Source organism: Rhynchophorus ferrugineus, unplaced genomic scaffold (genome assembly GCF_030347505.1).
Source record: "Rhynchophorus ferrugineus isolate W39M unplaced genomic scaffold, kcgeb_rfMv2 rfM5, whole genome shotgun sequence".
Lineage (NCBI taxonomy): Eukaryota > Metazoa > Arthropoda > Insecta > Coleoptera > Curculionidae > Rhynchophorus > Rhynchophorus ferrugineus.
In genome coordinates this window covers 23,275,495-23,288,193 of record NW_027472584.1, presented here as the reverse complement: position 1 = coordinate 23,288,193, position 12,699 = coordinate 23,275,495, and the positions used below count along the sequence as shown (strand labels likewise).

The window sequence follows — 12,699 nt, the reverse complement described above, 5'->3', positions numbered from 1 at the left end:
CGAAAACATAGGTAGTTAAAATAAATAATTAAAAATATCTATTATTAAACTCATAAAAATGTAAATTTAAACATATAGTTACGTGTGGGTTATTTTTTTTAATCGATTTTTATGGAAGTTTTTACCTCGATTGCATTTCCCTGATAAAAATATACCTACCTGCAAACTAAACCATTGCTCAGTCCCTATAAATATGGAGTTATTTTTAATGACCTTCCGATCTTGTTCGGTGAAAAAAAAAACGAACGGCTACAAGCGTGCAATCACACTTACAATTTAGCATGTTGCCAATTTACAATTTTTTCAGATTTTTATATTACCAAGATGAAAAAATATTCTTCAAACAGGATTATTCATGTGTAGAGTTGAATGTAATTATTAATTGTTTATTTAATAATTTTAGTTTTCAATGCATAATATAAATTATGTATATAAAAATTAATGTATTTATGACGTATGACATGACAACGTTGCATAGGCTGAATTCCATTCTTAAAAATTAAAAAGGGTGTTTTACGGAACAGTTATTTTTCTTAATAATGAAAGAAACTATGAACGTATTTTTTGTATTAATAATAATATGAATTAGTTTTTATGAACCAACAAATGAATATAAACTTAAATAAAATATAGGCAACATTTGAGTTTTTATGCAAAAATGGCATTGTGGCACACAAGTCAAACGATTGGGAACGAAACAATTTAGTACTTCATAGTAACGTGTTGAGAACAAGAAGTGAAGCATTGAAGTTTTTACTAAAAGAATGGAATGTTATAAAATATTTCAGTCTGAATTATAACGGTGCTTATATAAGTTGTTTATGTGAAGTTTTTAATTTGAATATGGCGGCAGTATTTGACGTTTTAATGTTTTGAACAGTTGGTAGCAACGCGTGTGGACAGTTTGGCATTTTGTGATGTGAGATTTTTCATAAAAGTTTTTATTATGGTCGTAATTATAAAATCTACAAAAAAGCATTAATGCTGTCTATAGATCTTGAAATCAGGGGGAGAAAAGTTCGGGTTGAAGATTCACTCGTTATGTATAGGGATCTCAGAGAGGCTTTTGAGCGTCTCTTCAAATTTGGTTAAGAGATGAAAATAAAAAATGTTGGAATGCAAATAAAAACATTAGAACATATGTGATGTAAAACGTAAATTAGAGCTATCATAATAAAAGAAATGAGTTTAAAGACACTGTATTGACCTGTTACAGTGTTGAGAGTATTAAAAGACATGGTGAGTGTGAAGTGGTAGTTTAGTGCAGTGCTTATGGAAGTGGGACCTACTTGAAACGATCTGTGACCGTCATGATTAAAGAAAAGCACGAAAAGGGCTCGGATAGCGCGAAAGAAGATTCTGTCAGCGCGGACAAGGAATCAACAAATACTGAAGTGAGAATAAAAAAAGAGGACGATGTGGCAACCAAAAAAGAACCCCCCTCAGGACCAATTACAAAAAATGGTGGTCTTGTGGGTTCTACTAACACGGGCTCTCTTCAAACTACACCTGATCTCAAATCAGAGCCTTCTGAGGATTCTTCTACAATATCAGCTACTGAAGTTACTACTTTGCCTCTTAAACAAGAAGAAAGTATAGAAGCTGATCCCTTATCAGATGCCTTTGGCTTGGGGCTTGGCCCTACCGGCCCTGGTACAGGAACTTCAGGACATCCACCTCAAACACAACCGGAAAGTGTGCAACCTTTAGGTAGCAATGTAATTAATAAACAGTCTAGTTCTATGGAAGTACAGTATATGCAACAGCAGAGCCAAATATTTGTATTTTCAACAGTGTTAGCTAACTCTGGGGCAGATGAAGTACTTCAAGGTCATTATCCTTCAATTATTGCTTATCATTGTGCACAGCCAGGCACAAAGAAGTATTTGGAGAAAAATCCTCTAAAAGTCACTCAGTTTAATAGACAACATCCAGCGCAATGGCTTAATAATTTGGCTATGATGAAAAATAAAGGCTGTACAAGAAGTCCTGGTTTAGGTAACAAACCTCCCCCTAGTATAGATAATTTCTTAGGTCCTGAAGGATTGGAGGATATGGTTGGATTGGGTGATAGTGATGCTCCTTGGGACCAGAAGAATAATCATCATTTAGAAGGACTTGAAGGGGCTGTTACAAATGGATTACCAGATATGGGGCCTGATATGGATTCCTGCAGTCCTTCTTTGTTAAATGTTCAGCCCAAATTACAGGGCGTTCAAGTGCCTGATGAAAATTTAACTCCACAACAAAGGCAGCATAGAGAAGAGCGTCTAGCTTCTATCAGAAAGATGCATCAGTTGTTGTTTCCAGAAAGTCAAAATAATGAAGCTAGCGGAGGACCACCTGAAGGCATGTCAGGCATTCCCCCTGGGGGCGCTACGCCATTAGGAGGCCCTGGGCCTGGCGTTGCGCCCCCTGGCCAACCACCTGTTAGTACACAAATGGAGTGGCAAAAATTACAGCATCCATTTTATGATGAACGAACAAAGTTGAAAAACCAGCCTCCATCAGGGAATAATCCTAATTGTGGCTCTATAGTTCCTGTTGGGCCAGTAAGTGGTTCTGGCTCACAACCACCTGTAACTGGGGCAGCACCTCCAAATCCAAGAGGGGCTCCTGGGTTAGGTCCTCGATTACAGGGTCCACCTCCTCCATATCATCAGACGCGTTCAGCTAGTGTTCCTATAGCTCTACAAAGCCCTAATCCGACATCTCCAAATAATCCAACATCAAACTTATCTTTGCCTTCACCTAGAGCTTCATCAGCTCTAAATTCTCCAGCTGATCCAAATAGGCCATTTGGTAGTCTTTCAAGGCATATGAGTACAGGACAGAGCCCAACTTCACAAGATTCTCCTTCTGCACCTCGTTTAAATCACAGTAATCCTAGTACCCCTCTTTCATCACATTTATCGCCTAGTGTAACAAGTAGTAGTACGGAACCATCATCGACTCATCAATCCACAGGTAAGTTATGTTTACATGATAATTATTTAACTATAAATGTATTGTATATTTTGTTTATATTATTTTACAGTTATTTTATAGGGGTGAAACATTTATTTAAACTGATTTTACACATCAATATGTTATATTAATGCCTATATATTATCTAATTATTATTGGTCATTAAATACAATAGTATTTTATGATGTCTTGATGACAATACATCATAAAATGATAGTATTGAAACAACTTAAATAATAAATAACTAAATTAATTAACCTCTTTTAGTGGACGGAATGTTTGGAAGAACACTTCAGTCAATGGCACAACAAAAACAGCAAATGAGCACATCTACTACATCTTCCTGCCCAACTCTTTCAGCAACAGGTGCTGGTAAAGAACCAAACTTAATGCCGGTACCATCACCTCAACAAATCCAGTATCTAAATACGTTTGAGGGCCAAGAATTAATAATTCAAAAACAACCAAATACAAGTCTGAAAGAGGGCAATATAATATCACCACCGTATGTTCATGTTGATTAACAAATACTTCAGTATTACTTATTCTATATAATTATAGAGTACTACCAACAAGTTTGGATAGTGGTTTTCCTGGTAATACTCCTGATCTTCCACATGCAAGGGTTTCCGGACCTAATACGCCTACGTCAATGGATACACGTTTTCCTCCTACTCCGGGAGTTCCTTCAGAGGGTTGTCGCTTCCAAGTCCCTAGCCCTCATACTCCAACAGCTACATCATGTGGTGAGAATATAATATTGTATTTTATTCATATTTATTTACATGTTTGCTTTCTTTTCTAGGTGATAAACCACAACAAAGATTAACAGGACCTACAACCATCACACCTGGTATGAGCCCGCAGACTGTTCCAGGGCCTACTTCGGATCCACTGAAGAATGATTTGTTTCCTACTCCTAGTCCACATATGATGGATATGCCGAGATTTCCTGGACCAAATGCTTCCCCGGGTTCTCAAACCAAATTGGGAAGTGGTTTTGGAGTCACGGTATCCCCTCAAGGAAAACCTAGTCCATTAGATTTACCTGGATACGGATGTGGTGGTAGGAATGACAATGTACCTCTTAATCCGAACTGCACTAGCTCAATGGGTGGGAATCCCAAACAAGCGCATTTTGATCCGATTTCATCTTTAGCGCAAATGAGTCAGCAATTAACAAATAGTGTTGCAAGTAGCTTAAATGGCCAGTCAGGTCAAGGACCTCCTATGATGAGTTTTGGATCTCCTTCCATGCACATGATGGATATGGGTAGTTGTCATGGTGGAATGGCTGATATAGAAACCGGTGGTATGATGGGGGTAGGCCCTATGCAAGGACCTCCGCACGGATTTCACCCTGGTTCCCCTATGGGTCATATGCGGTCCCTTTCTCCTAAACTGCCAGGTGCGTTTCCAAACCACATGCCAATGCCTCGAATGATGGGTAGGGCTCCTGGGCCAGGACCTAATCCTTTTAACGGAGCTAATGTACAGGTTAAACCTAACGCACCGAATACTATTCAATATTTACCAGCCAAAGGACAAGGTGGTGGTGGTCCTGCTGGTCCTCGAGGACCACCAAGTTTAGAGTTTTTAACCCGTTTAGCAGCTCCGATGAGTATGATAGACAATTCTAAAATGCAACCTGGACCTGGCCAGTACTTCCAAGGATGTGGACCAGGAGGAGGACCTGGACCTATGCAAGGCAGCCCTATGGGTCATATGGGGCACATGGATGGAGGTCCAGGAATGGGACAGGAAGCACCAATGATGGGTCCTATGGGGGGACACATGGGTAATGGAACGGGTGGTCCAATGATGGGAGGACCAGGCGGTATGGCAATGGGCCCAGGCGGACCAGGCCCTGGAGGTATGATGCCTATGATGCGAGGAGGACCAGCGGGAATGAGGCCTATGATGCGAGTACCTCAAATGGGTTTTGGTCCTGGCGGTCCTGGTAGTGAAGGAATGTTTCCTGGTGGACCAGGAGCACCCATGGGCCCGGGGCCGGGTAATGCCCAGATGTTTGTTGCTGGACCTAAAGGTAGCCCTATGGGGATGGCTCCTGATGCTTCTCAACCTTTGCCTCCGTCGATGGGCCAAGGTGGTGGCTTTAAAGGAGCACCTTTCGTTGGGCCTAGTACTTCAGATCCCAATTACGCTCAGCAGTACCATAATTTCCAACAACAGTTGTACGCGACTAATACTCGCAGTCAAATGGGTGGAGTAGCCCAAAGTATGGGACCTGGTCCAGGTCCCCCGCATATGCAGCAACCTCCATACTTTAACCCCAAATAGCGACGATATTTGGTGCTGCTATATGTGAGAGTTCATTTTATTTTTGATATTACTATCAAGTAATCGGCAATAATGAGAATGTGAGATTGATACATGTATATTTGTGTTGTGTACAAAGAGACGCAAGTGAAGTCACTGCGATCGTGTGTGCGCAGTTTGCTCGATACTTAACGCTGTGCTGGATTTGTATATTTGCCATAAACTAGAAGAAAAGTAGAACATTTTAAACTTTAAGTGTTGGGACTTGATTGTCCTTTATATGACGGAAGTTTCACTATTGCTCATTAATTTGTTTCTATCCATCTGTTATTCATTTTATTGTACATTTTATGAGTAAGCATTAATTAAAATAACAATAAAATTCTATATTATATATCCTGATGTTTTATTTTAACCCCTCTTACATTCTTTATTATAATAATTTTAGTGAGTACTCAAGATTAATAGAAATGTACAAATGATAATTCATCTGTTTTAAAACTAAATTTGTTTATGCGTTTTTCATAGAATCGAATCCCTAAATTGTTAATAAATAAACAAAGATAAAACAGTTATTTTGATAGGCTAACAAGAAGTTTTGTTCTCTTTTTGTGTTCCTTGTGCATAGAGAAGTGCGTATGCTTCCTTTAGAGGTCGCCGATGGGCTATCTGGGTGTGGCACGAAATTTGCATTTCTTACCAATGTCTTGATTTTTTAAGAACACACGAGTAATCAAGGATGGTATTAACCATTCATTATCTTTATTATAATCACCTGTTTCTTCAAAACAAGATACAGGCCGGTGCAACTTGTCATTAAGTTGTTTTATTTTCTTTGCCGCTAAAAATTTAAATTCAGTACATATTTCAAAGCTTGTATAACCAGTTCGTTCATTATCGCTGAAAAAACACTCATAATTTAAGAATTTAAAAGTCATTGGTGACCACTCTTGGTAGTTCTTGATAGTTTTCAAACTGTCAATAATCAGCTGTTCTGTCAACAAACTTACTCTTTACCTTCTCCGTTGTTTATATATTGAGATTTATACCATTATTAAACATTTTAAACCTTTTTTAAGCATTCTTTTTATAATGCGTAAGTAAACGTCGTTTCTTAAATAAATTTATTATAAACATGACGGAAACAATGAATAAGAAATTAAAGAGAATATCAGAATCTGATAGAATATCAGAATATGACCATGCTACTCAAAAAACTTTAGAAGAAATTGATGCAATACAAAATGAATTGGATGGTATAAATGAAAAAGCTTCTGAAGAAATTTTACAAATCGAAAGAAAATATAATAGAATCAGAAAACCACATTTTGATAAACGAAATCAACTAATTAACAGCATTCCAAATTTTTGGGTTACTGCAGTATCCTTTTGATTTGTAATAGTAATTTTAGTAAAAGCGAAAGGTGTAAGTTTCCTTAAAGTTCATCATAGATGATGAATCATCCAGATCTTAGTAATCTATTTACTGGTCAAGAAGAAGAAGATTGTTTACATCATTTAACAAAAATAGAAATCGAAGAATTTGAAGATATCTTATCTGGTTACTATATCAAATTCTATTTTGATGAGAATCCTTATTTTGAAAATGCAGTGTTAACAAAAGAATATCATTTGGGAAATGGTACGGTAACTATTTTATATATATATAACAATTAGTATTTTATTTTTTAGATCCACCCACTTCAAAAAGCTCACAAATAATTTGGAAAGAAGGTTACCAATTAGGACAAAATAGTCAAGAAAATTCTATTAAAGGTAATAGGAAAAGACGTGTAGAATGTCTGAAAACTAGTTTCTTCAGTTGGTTTAATGATAATATTGATCCTTCTACGGATGATTTTGCTGAGGATTTTAAAGTTAGTAGATTTAATTAGAACATATTTTATTTTATTATATTATTGGTTATTCCTTATGGTTCTAGGAAGACTTATGGCTTAATCCTTTGCAATATTATCTTGTAGCAGATGGACAAGAGGAAGAAAATGGTGTTGAAGGTGAAGAGGAAAGTAGTAGTGATGATAATGAAGAATCTGTTGGTCCAGAAGATCAATCAGGTTCTAGCAATCAAGGTAAGAATCTGTTGAAAAATTATATATTTTATAACGGATTCTGTTACAGGACCTAATAATAGTTTAACTGGAAGAACTGTCTAGATACACTATTTTATGAATATTAGTTTAATATATTTATTATTTTTTGTTTTTATTTGTAGGGACTGATTACAAATCAATTGTGTAAAGCATATATTTTTTCCAATAAAATATTCATTAAATATTTAGTTTTCGTTTATTTCTTAAATAAAACAATTTTTCCCGCCTATATGACGTAAGGGTCTGTTATTTTAAAAAAGGGGACGTGATTATTTAATCAAGTTACAGATGACATTCACATATGTTTTTATAGGTTAAACAGATTTTTTACGGCAATTTTCAGTGTACTTCCAAATATCCGAATATTTATACATAAAAAATAATGTCTGTTAGCTACTTAGATGTAGTTTATCGCAAATTATTGTTGACAAAATTTTTTACAAAAGGTTGGGGAAAACCGGGTGATCTTCAAAGGTAAATATGTTCGAGGTTAATTAACAAAACATATTTTTTCCTTAAAATTAACTAAGCTTGTATGTATTTGTAGAATTTTTAATTTTCGAAAAGTAATGTCCAATAGAGAAACATGTTATAAATTGATTCCAAAGGATTATCCCATAAAAATCATCAATGTAAGTAAGTTGCTCTTGAGTTGTTTATTCTTAAACTATCTATTTTAATTTACTGTAGTCGCAAAAACGAGGAAACTGCCATGTGATAGAGGGAAGGTTTCTAACTCCATTTGCAGAACAGTTGCCAGGACTTGTTTCTCCAGAAGTACAAGAGGCAGTATTCCAAATGATTTTACCATTAAAATGGAAAGACGATAGCTTTAAACCTGTTTGCATTCATCTAGCTGGTACAGGAGACCATGTATGAAAATATCCTTATTTTTTTATCAGAGTGATCACTTAAAGTAATTAGTTAAAAGACATTTCTAAAGTAATTATTAGTGATCTGAATAAATGTTATTTCAAATTGGTATAACTGCAGTTTTCTAAATGGGCAATTAATATCATTACATTGTATAAGTGATTATCCTGATTAATATACTTTAATCTGCTTGATCTCTTTTTAGTTCTTCTGGAGAAGAAGATATTTAATGGTGAAGGCTCTTATTGAAAATGGCATTGGTGCAATAATACTGGAAAATCCTTATTATGGTTATAGAAAACCTTTAACACAAATTAGATCGAGTGTACATTATGTATCTGATATATTTGTAATGGGTGGATGTTTGATTTCAGAATGTATAGCTTTATTGAATTGGTGTGAACAGCTGGGATATGGACCACTAGGAGTTACGGGAATATCAATGGGAGGACATGTAATTATTTATTTAGTTATTAATGTGCACAATTTTGATTGCCTTTTTATGCGCCACTACGATTGGTGATTTCTTTAGATGGCTTCTTTAGCAGCTAGCAATTGGCCTAAACCATTAGTGCTAGTACCTTGTTTAAGTTGGTCCACCGCTTCTTCAGTTTTCACAGAGGTATTTTTTTAATTAAGTAAATCATATAAATCATGGATTTTCATATCGGCATGGATAATTTTTAGGGTGTAATGAGTGAGTCTATAGATTGGGATATGTTGCAAAAGCAATATTTTAGTGAAAAGTTATATTGTGAGGAGCTCTCTAAAAGGTGTAAAATAGTGGATGATCCTTTTGCTTGTAGTCTGGCTAAGAATATTTCAGGTTCACCTTATTATTTGCTTCAATAATTTTTTTTTCTCAGCTTTCTAGCTTCTTTTATATATTTTATATTTTTTAGATTATGCTATACAGTATGAAAAAGATAATCATGAAAAACTGAGATCTATGTATGTAACTCCATATGAAATAATTAATCATTTAAAAATAACCGAGTCAGACTCTGATTGCAAAGCAATTATCTATAAGTCTTCCCATCAAAATCGTAACTCATTTATGCATATGAATACTCTAAAAAAATTTAACTTTTTGAGGCCTAGCTCGAAAGTTGTAGAAATGAAAAAACGAGGTAAGTTTATAAATAAAATAATTTGGATCATGATATTCAAAATATCTTGTTCTATAGCCAGAGAAGCGTTGTGGTTTATGCGAGGTATGATGGATGAATGTACCCATCTGAAGAACTTTTCAGTGCCTTTTGATACGTCGTTAATAATATCCATAACAGCTCAAACTGATGGATATGTTCCAAGGAAGGGAGTATCTAGATTAGATGAAATTTGGCCGGATGCTACTGTGAAATATCTTAATTGTGGACACGTTGGTGCCTATATATGGTATCGACATATTTTCAGGTAAAAAGCATATATCTTAACACAAAGCCTACTTAATTCGTCTTATTTTTATAGAGATGCAATAATTGAAGCTTTTAATAGAGCTAAGAAAAAGTTGTAGTTTTAAAAGTGATTGTTAAAATGTATTTATTTCTATTTAAATTTTTATTTTGTTAGCCATAAGTGCCTATTGTTAACATTAAGGAATACCTCAAAAGATGTCAGATTTGTACCTGATACATTCGTTTAACTGATTGTGATATGTTTATATTTATTGTTGATTATATGACTGAGTAATTTCAAATAATTAGGTTTAACGTTCAATAAATGCTCAATATTTAATAATTTAAAATGGTTTTATTTGGTTTTCCTTTAAATCTCAATTAAATCATAATAAAGTTTTATCATAAAAAAAACAATATACATAATTATTAAATTTAGTAGTTTCAAAAATAAGTACATCTCTTTTTTTCAAGTGAAAAACTTATAATCTATTTTTGTATCTTTGGTTTTATTAATTTCAAAACTCCATTACTTGATGATCAGGTCCATCTAAAGATAATGCTCTGGTTCCGTACAAGTACATATCAAGAATTTGTAATGTACATTGAGCTACGAATCTTACAAACGGTTTTACATCTCCCATATTTCCTGTTTTCAAAGCATCATAATATTTTTCCCTAAATAAAATAACGTTAACAAGAAATGGAATGCGAAGAAATTCATAAAGTTTACCTTTGTTCCTTCAGAATCATAACAGGAGGGTAACCAGCTTTTAAAAGTATCAAATTCATTATTAATCTACTTGTGCGTCCATTTCCATCAACAAATGGATGGATATCAACTAGTTTATAATGAGCTAGGGCCGCATACCTAACAGGATGCATACTATGAGCTTCCTCTGAATTTAGCCAATCAACATATGTTTCCATTAGCATTGGTATTTCATTGTGAGGAGGTGGAACATGGCTACCCACAAATACCTATAAAAAAATAGTTTTATCTCTGTATTACCTTTTGGAAATCTATACCTTCTCATTTCTGAAAACACCTGATTTTATAGGATCTACATGTCCCATAACTCTTCTGTGAATCCCTAATATTTCTTTAATCCCAATATAATCTGTTCTTATTAATAATTTTACATATTGCATGGCTTTTTCTAAACCCAGTACTTCATTATGTTCAAGTAAGCTTTTACCACTTACAACGTGGCCAGTTTCAAGGACATACCTGAGCTGTTCCACTGTCATGGTATTTCCCTCAATACCAACCTAAAAATGGTATTTATCAACAATATCTTGCTGGACAATTTAAATACCGTATGGTAAATGTGGAGATAATAAGCTTGCTTTTTGACACTATCAAAATTATCCAATTTCATACGATCTCTAAGAACATTCTTTAAATTATCGATTTCCTTAAATAACTTATAATCTAGTCCATCAACAAGTGGAGCTGTGCGTTCTCTATTAGACAATGCTGCCTTATGGTTTGGAGAATATGTTAATGCCTAGAAAAATATATTAATTTAAAACTTTTTTTTTCATATTTGAATACCTTAAAGTACAATTCATCGGCTGTAACAATGTCATAGTGTTGTTCTAAAAATTCCCCATACCAATTTAATACATCTGCATTGTCTGGAGCCATAGCACTAGCATGTTCAAAAAGTTTCATAGCTTTGTTATTTTTTCCAGCCATCTTAAATGCCAATGCTGCTTGAATTGTATTATAAACTTCTGAATTAGTTCCCATTTTTTTGTTACTTCTATCAACAACTTTAACAGTGTCAGGAGGTTCTTTTGGTTTGGAATTTAAAACTGAAGTCAGGTCATTCAATACTGAATCTTCATGATGTGTCTCAAGGGTTACAGGATATGCTATTTCAAATATTTTCTTCTCAGATGGAATTAAATCTTCAAATTCTGGGGAATTCAACTTAGTTGATTTCTTATATGTTTTTGTAATGATGTAGTAATGTTGCAGTAAAGCTACCAAGACACATATCACAGATATAAGGATTGATATTATTAACACAAATACGTTCATTTCTAGGTTAAATTATAGTCAAAACATAGTTGTTGCACTAAATTTGTTAACATTTTAGTTTCCATTTATTGTGCATTTTTAACTGACGTGTAAATCAGTTAAATACCTCTAAATATTTAGGTTAAACGGTAAAATTATATAGAGGCTTAACTTGAATAGATGAAACAGATTAAAGGTTTCGCGTGGTCCCACCAAAGCAGGCACTGAGACCACTTTTTTGATTTGTTTGTTTGAATTGCCTTATGATAGTTTTTGATTGGCTCATTTATATAAGGCGATTGTTTGAATTTGTTTATGACCATAAATAATAATAATATAATATAAAATATAATAATATGAAAGTAAAATAGTATAATTTGTATACTAACAAGTTAACGTCAAGTTGATTTAATATTATAGACAAGATAGTATCTCATGATTGTATTATTACATAGTTAATAGATCTTTAAGCTGTTTCTTTAATTCCTCAATTTTAACATAATAAGAACACAGCAGCAATTTCGATATATGTCATATATTTGAATTTGTTGTTGCTAACCTTTAAAACATTATTTTTTTGGTATGTTTTCTTCATTCTGAACGTATATCATTTTAATTATCTATATTATATTAACAGACACAGACTTCATTCATTCTAGTCTGCTTTCAGGATGAAGGAACAAAAGGATATGAACTTTAATACATGTTACTTACATTAATAGTACTAAATAAAAATGAAAAAGGGAAAAGATGTTATAGACAATTTTTTTTATATTTGCCAGGAAATATATCGTATTCTTAATTAGGTTGCAGCTTTTCTACATTTAATTACCTTTAATTTAATACATATTTGTGGTTATTTTTTTATTTATATACTTATATTCACAGTTATTACATACATTTTTAACTAGAATTTTAATATTATATGATATTTGTAATTATGTAGAATTTTATTTTATTATTTTTTAGAAATTACATTTGGATTTAATTTCAAATTTAATTGGTCAGTAAAGTATGACGTCAGGGTTAGTCAAGTGATACG

General features: G+C 33.7%; 4 protein-coding genes across 6 annotated transcripts; 3 read left to right on the top strand and 1 right to left on the bottom strand.

The window, feature by feature from the left end:
* The first annotated feature begins 877 nt into the window (after window positions 1-877).
* On the top strand, window positions 878-5,643 carry lgs (BCL9 domain-containing protein legless). The gene is made up of 4 exons (XM_076406570.1): window positions 878-2,967; window positions 3,235-3,472; window positions 3,529-3,713; window positions 3,773-5,643. Exons 1-4 carry the CDS (start codon window positions 1,311-1,313, stop codon window positions 5,266-5,268), a joined length of 3,576 nt encoding a protein of 1,191 aa, XP_076262685.1. The 5' UTR covers window positions 878-1,310; the 3' UTR covers window positions 5,269-5,643.
* A 467-nt stretch (window positions 5,644-6,110) lies between these two features.
* LOC143197809 (protein SET) lies at window positions 6,111-7,546 on the top strand. 2 transcript variants are annotated; one of them, XM_076406576.1, is made up of 5 exons: window positions 6,111-6,628; window positions 6,700-6,889; window positions 6,940-7,124; window positions 7,190-7,337; window positions 7,481-7,546. In XM_076406576.1, the coding sequence occupies exons 1-5, from the start codon at window positions 6,383-6,385 to the stop codon at window positions 7,504-7,506; spliced, it is 795 nt and encodes a 264-aa protein (XP_076262691.1). In that variant the 5' UTR covers window positions 6,111-6,382; the 3' UTR covers window positions 7,507-7,546. The 2 variants fall into 2 exon arrangements, with proteins under 2 accessions (XP_076262691.1, XP_076262689.1); XM_076406574.1 differs by having other exon boundaries at window positions 7,387-7,546.
* Window positions 7,547-7,633: 87 nt separating this feature from the next.
* LOC143197807 (protein ABHD18) lies at window positions 7,634-9,971 on the top strand. 2 transcript variants are annotated; one of them, XM_076406571.1, is made up of 9 exons: window positions 7,634-7,832; window positions 7,906-7,990; window positions 8,049-8,231; window positions 8,437-8,685; window positions 8,764-8,853; window positions 8,919-9,057; window positions 9,134-9,361; window positions 9,419-9,647; window positions 9,702-9,971. In XM_076406571.1, the coding sequence occupies exons 1-9, from the start codon at window positions 7,741-7,743 to the stop codon at window positions 9,745-9,747; spliced, it is 1,341 nt and encodes a 446-aa protein (XP_076262686.1). In that variant the 5' UTR covers window positions 7,634-7,740; the 3' UTR covers window positions 9,748-9,971. The 2 variants fall into 2 exon arrangements, with proteins under 2 accessions (XP_076262686.1, XP_076262687.1); XM_076406572.1 differs by having other exon boundaries at window positions 7,710-7,847.
* Window positions 9,964-11,803, bottom strand: Fic (FIC domain protein adenylyltransferase). The gene is made up of 5 exons (XM_076406573.1): window positions 11,187-11,803; window positions 10,948-11,139; window positions 10,658-10,900; window positions 10,362-10,609; window positions 9,964-10,306 (listed from the first exon to the last, which is right to left on the bottom strand). The coding sequence occupies exons 1-5, from the start codon at window positions 11,676-11,678 to the stop codon at window positions 10,147-10,149; spliced, it is 1,335 nt and encodes a 444-aa protein (XP_076262688.1). The 5' UTR covers window positions 11,679-11,803; the 3' UTR covers window positions 9,964-10,146.
* Between the last annotated feature and the right edge of the window lie 896 nt (window positions 11,804-12,699).

Excerpts from the sequence above, each read along its gene's own strand:
- lgs (XM_076406570.1), top strand. The coding sequence starts at position 1,311 with ATGATTAAAGAAAAGCACGAAAAGGGCTCGGATAGCGCGAAAGAAGAT. Across the intron at positions 3,473-3,528 it reads GGCAATATAATATCACCACC|AGTACTACCAACAAGTTTGG; the intron begins GTATGTTCATGT and ends ATATAATTATAG. Across the intron at positions 3,714-3,772 it reads TCCAACAGCTACATCATGTG|GTGATAAACCACAACAAAGA; the intron begins GTGAGAATATAA and ends TTTCTTTTCTAG.
- LOC143197809 (XM_076406574.1), top strand. The coding sequence starts at position 6,383 with ATGACGGAAACAATGAATAAGAAATTAAAGAGAATATCAGAATCTGAT. Across the intron at positions 6,629-6,699 it reads CAAATTTTTGGGTTACTGCA|ATGATGAATCATCCAGATCT; the intron begins GTATCCTTTTGA and ends AGTTCATCATAG. Across the intron at positions 7,338-7,386 it reads ATCAGGTTCTAGCAATCAAG|GACCTAATAATAGTTTAACT; the intron begins GTAAGAATCTGT and ends ATTCTGTTACAG.
- LOC143197807 (XM_076406571.1), top strand. The coding sequence starts at position 7,741 with ATGTCTGTTAGCTACTTAGATGTAGTTTATCGCAAATTATTGTTGACA. Across the intron at positions 8,686-8,763 it reads GAATATCAATGGGAGGACAT|ATGGCTTCTTTAGCAGCTAG; the intron begins GTAATTATTTAT and ends TGATTTCTTTAG. Across the intron at positions 9,648-9,701 it reads TGGTATCGACATATTTTCAG|AGATGCAATAATTGAAGCTT; the intron begins GTAAAAAGCATA and ends TTATTTTTATAG.
- Fic (XM_076406573.1), bottom strand. The coding sequence starts at position 11,678 with ATGAACGTATTTGTGTTAATAATATCAATCCTTATATCTGTGATATGT. Across the intron at positions 10,610-10,657 it reads GTGTTTTCAGAAATGAGAAG|GTATTTGTGGGTAGCCATGT; the intron begins GTATAGATTTCC and ends ATTTTTTTATAG. Across the intron at positions 10,307-10,361 it reads ATGATTCTGAAGGAACAAAG|GGAAAAATATTATGATGCTT; the intron begins GTAAACTTTATG and ends TATTTTATTTAG.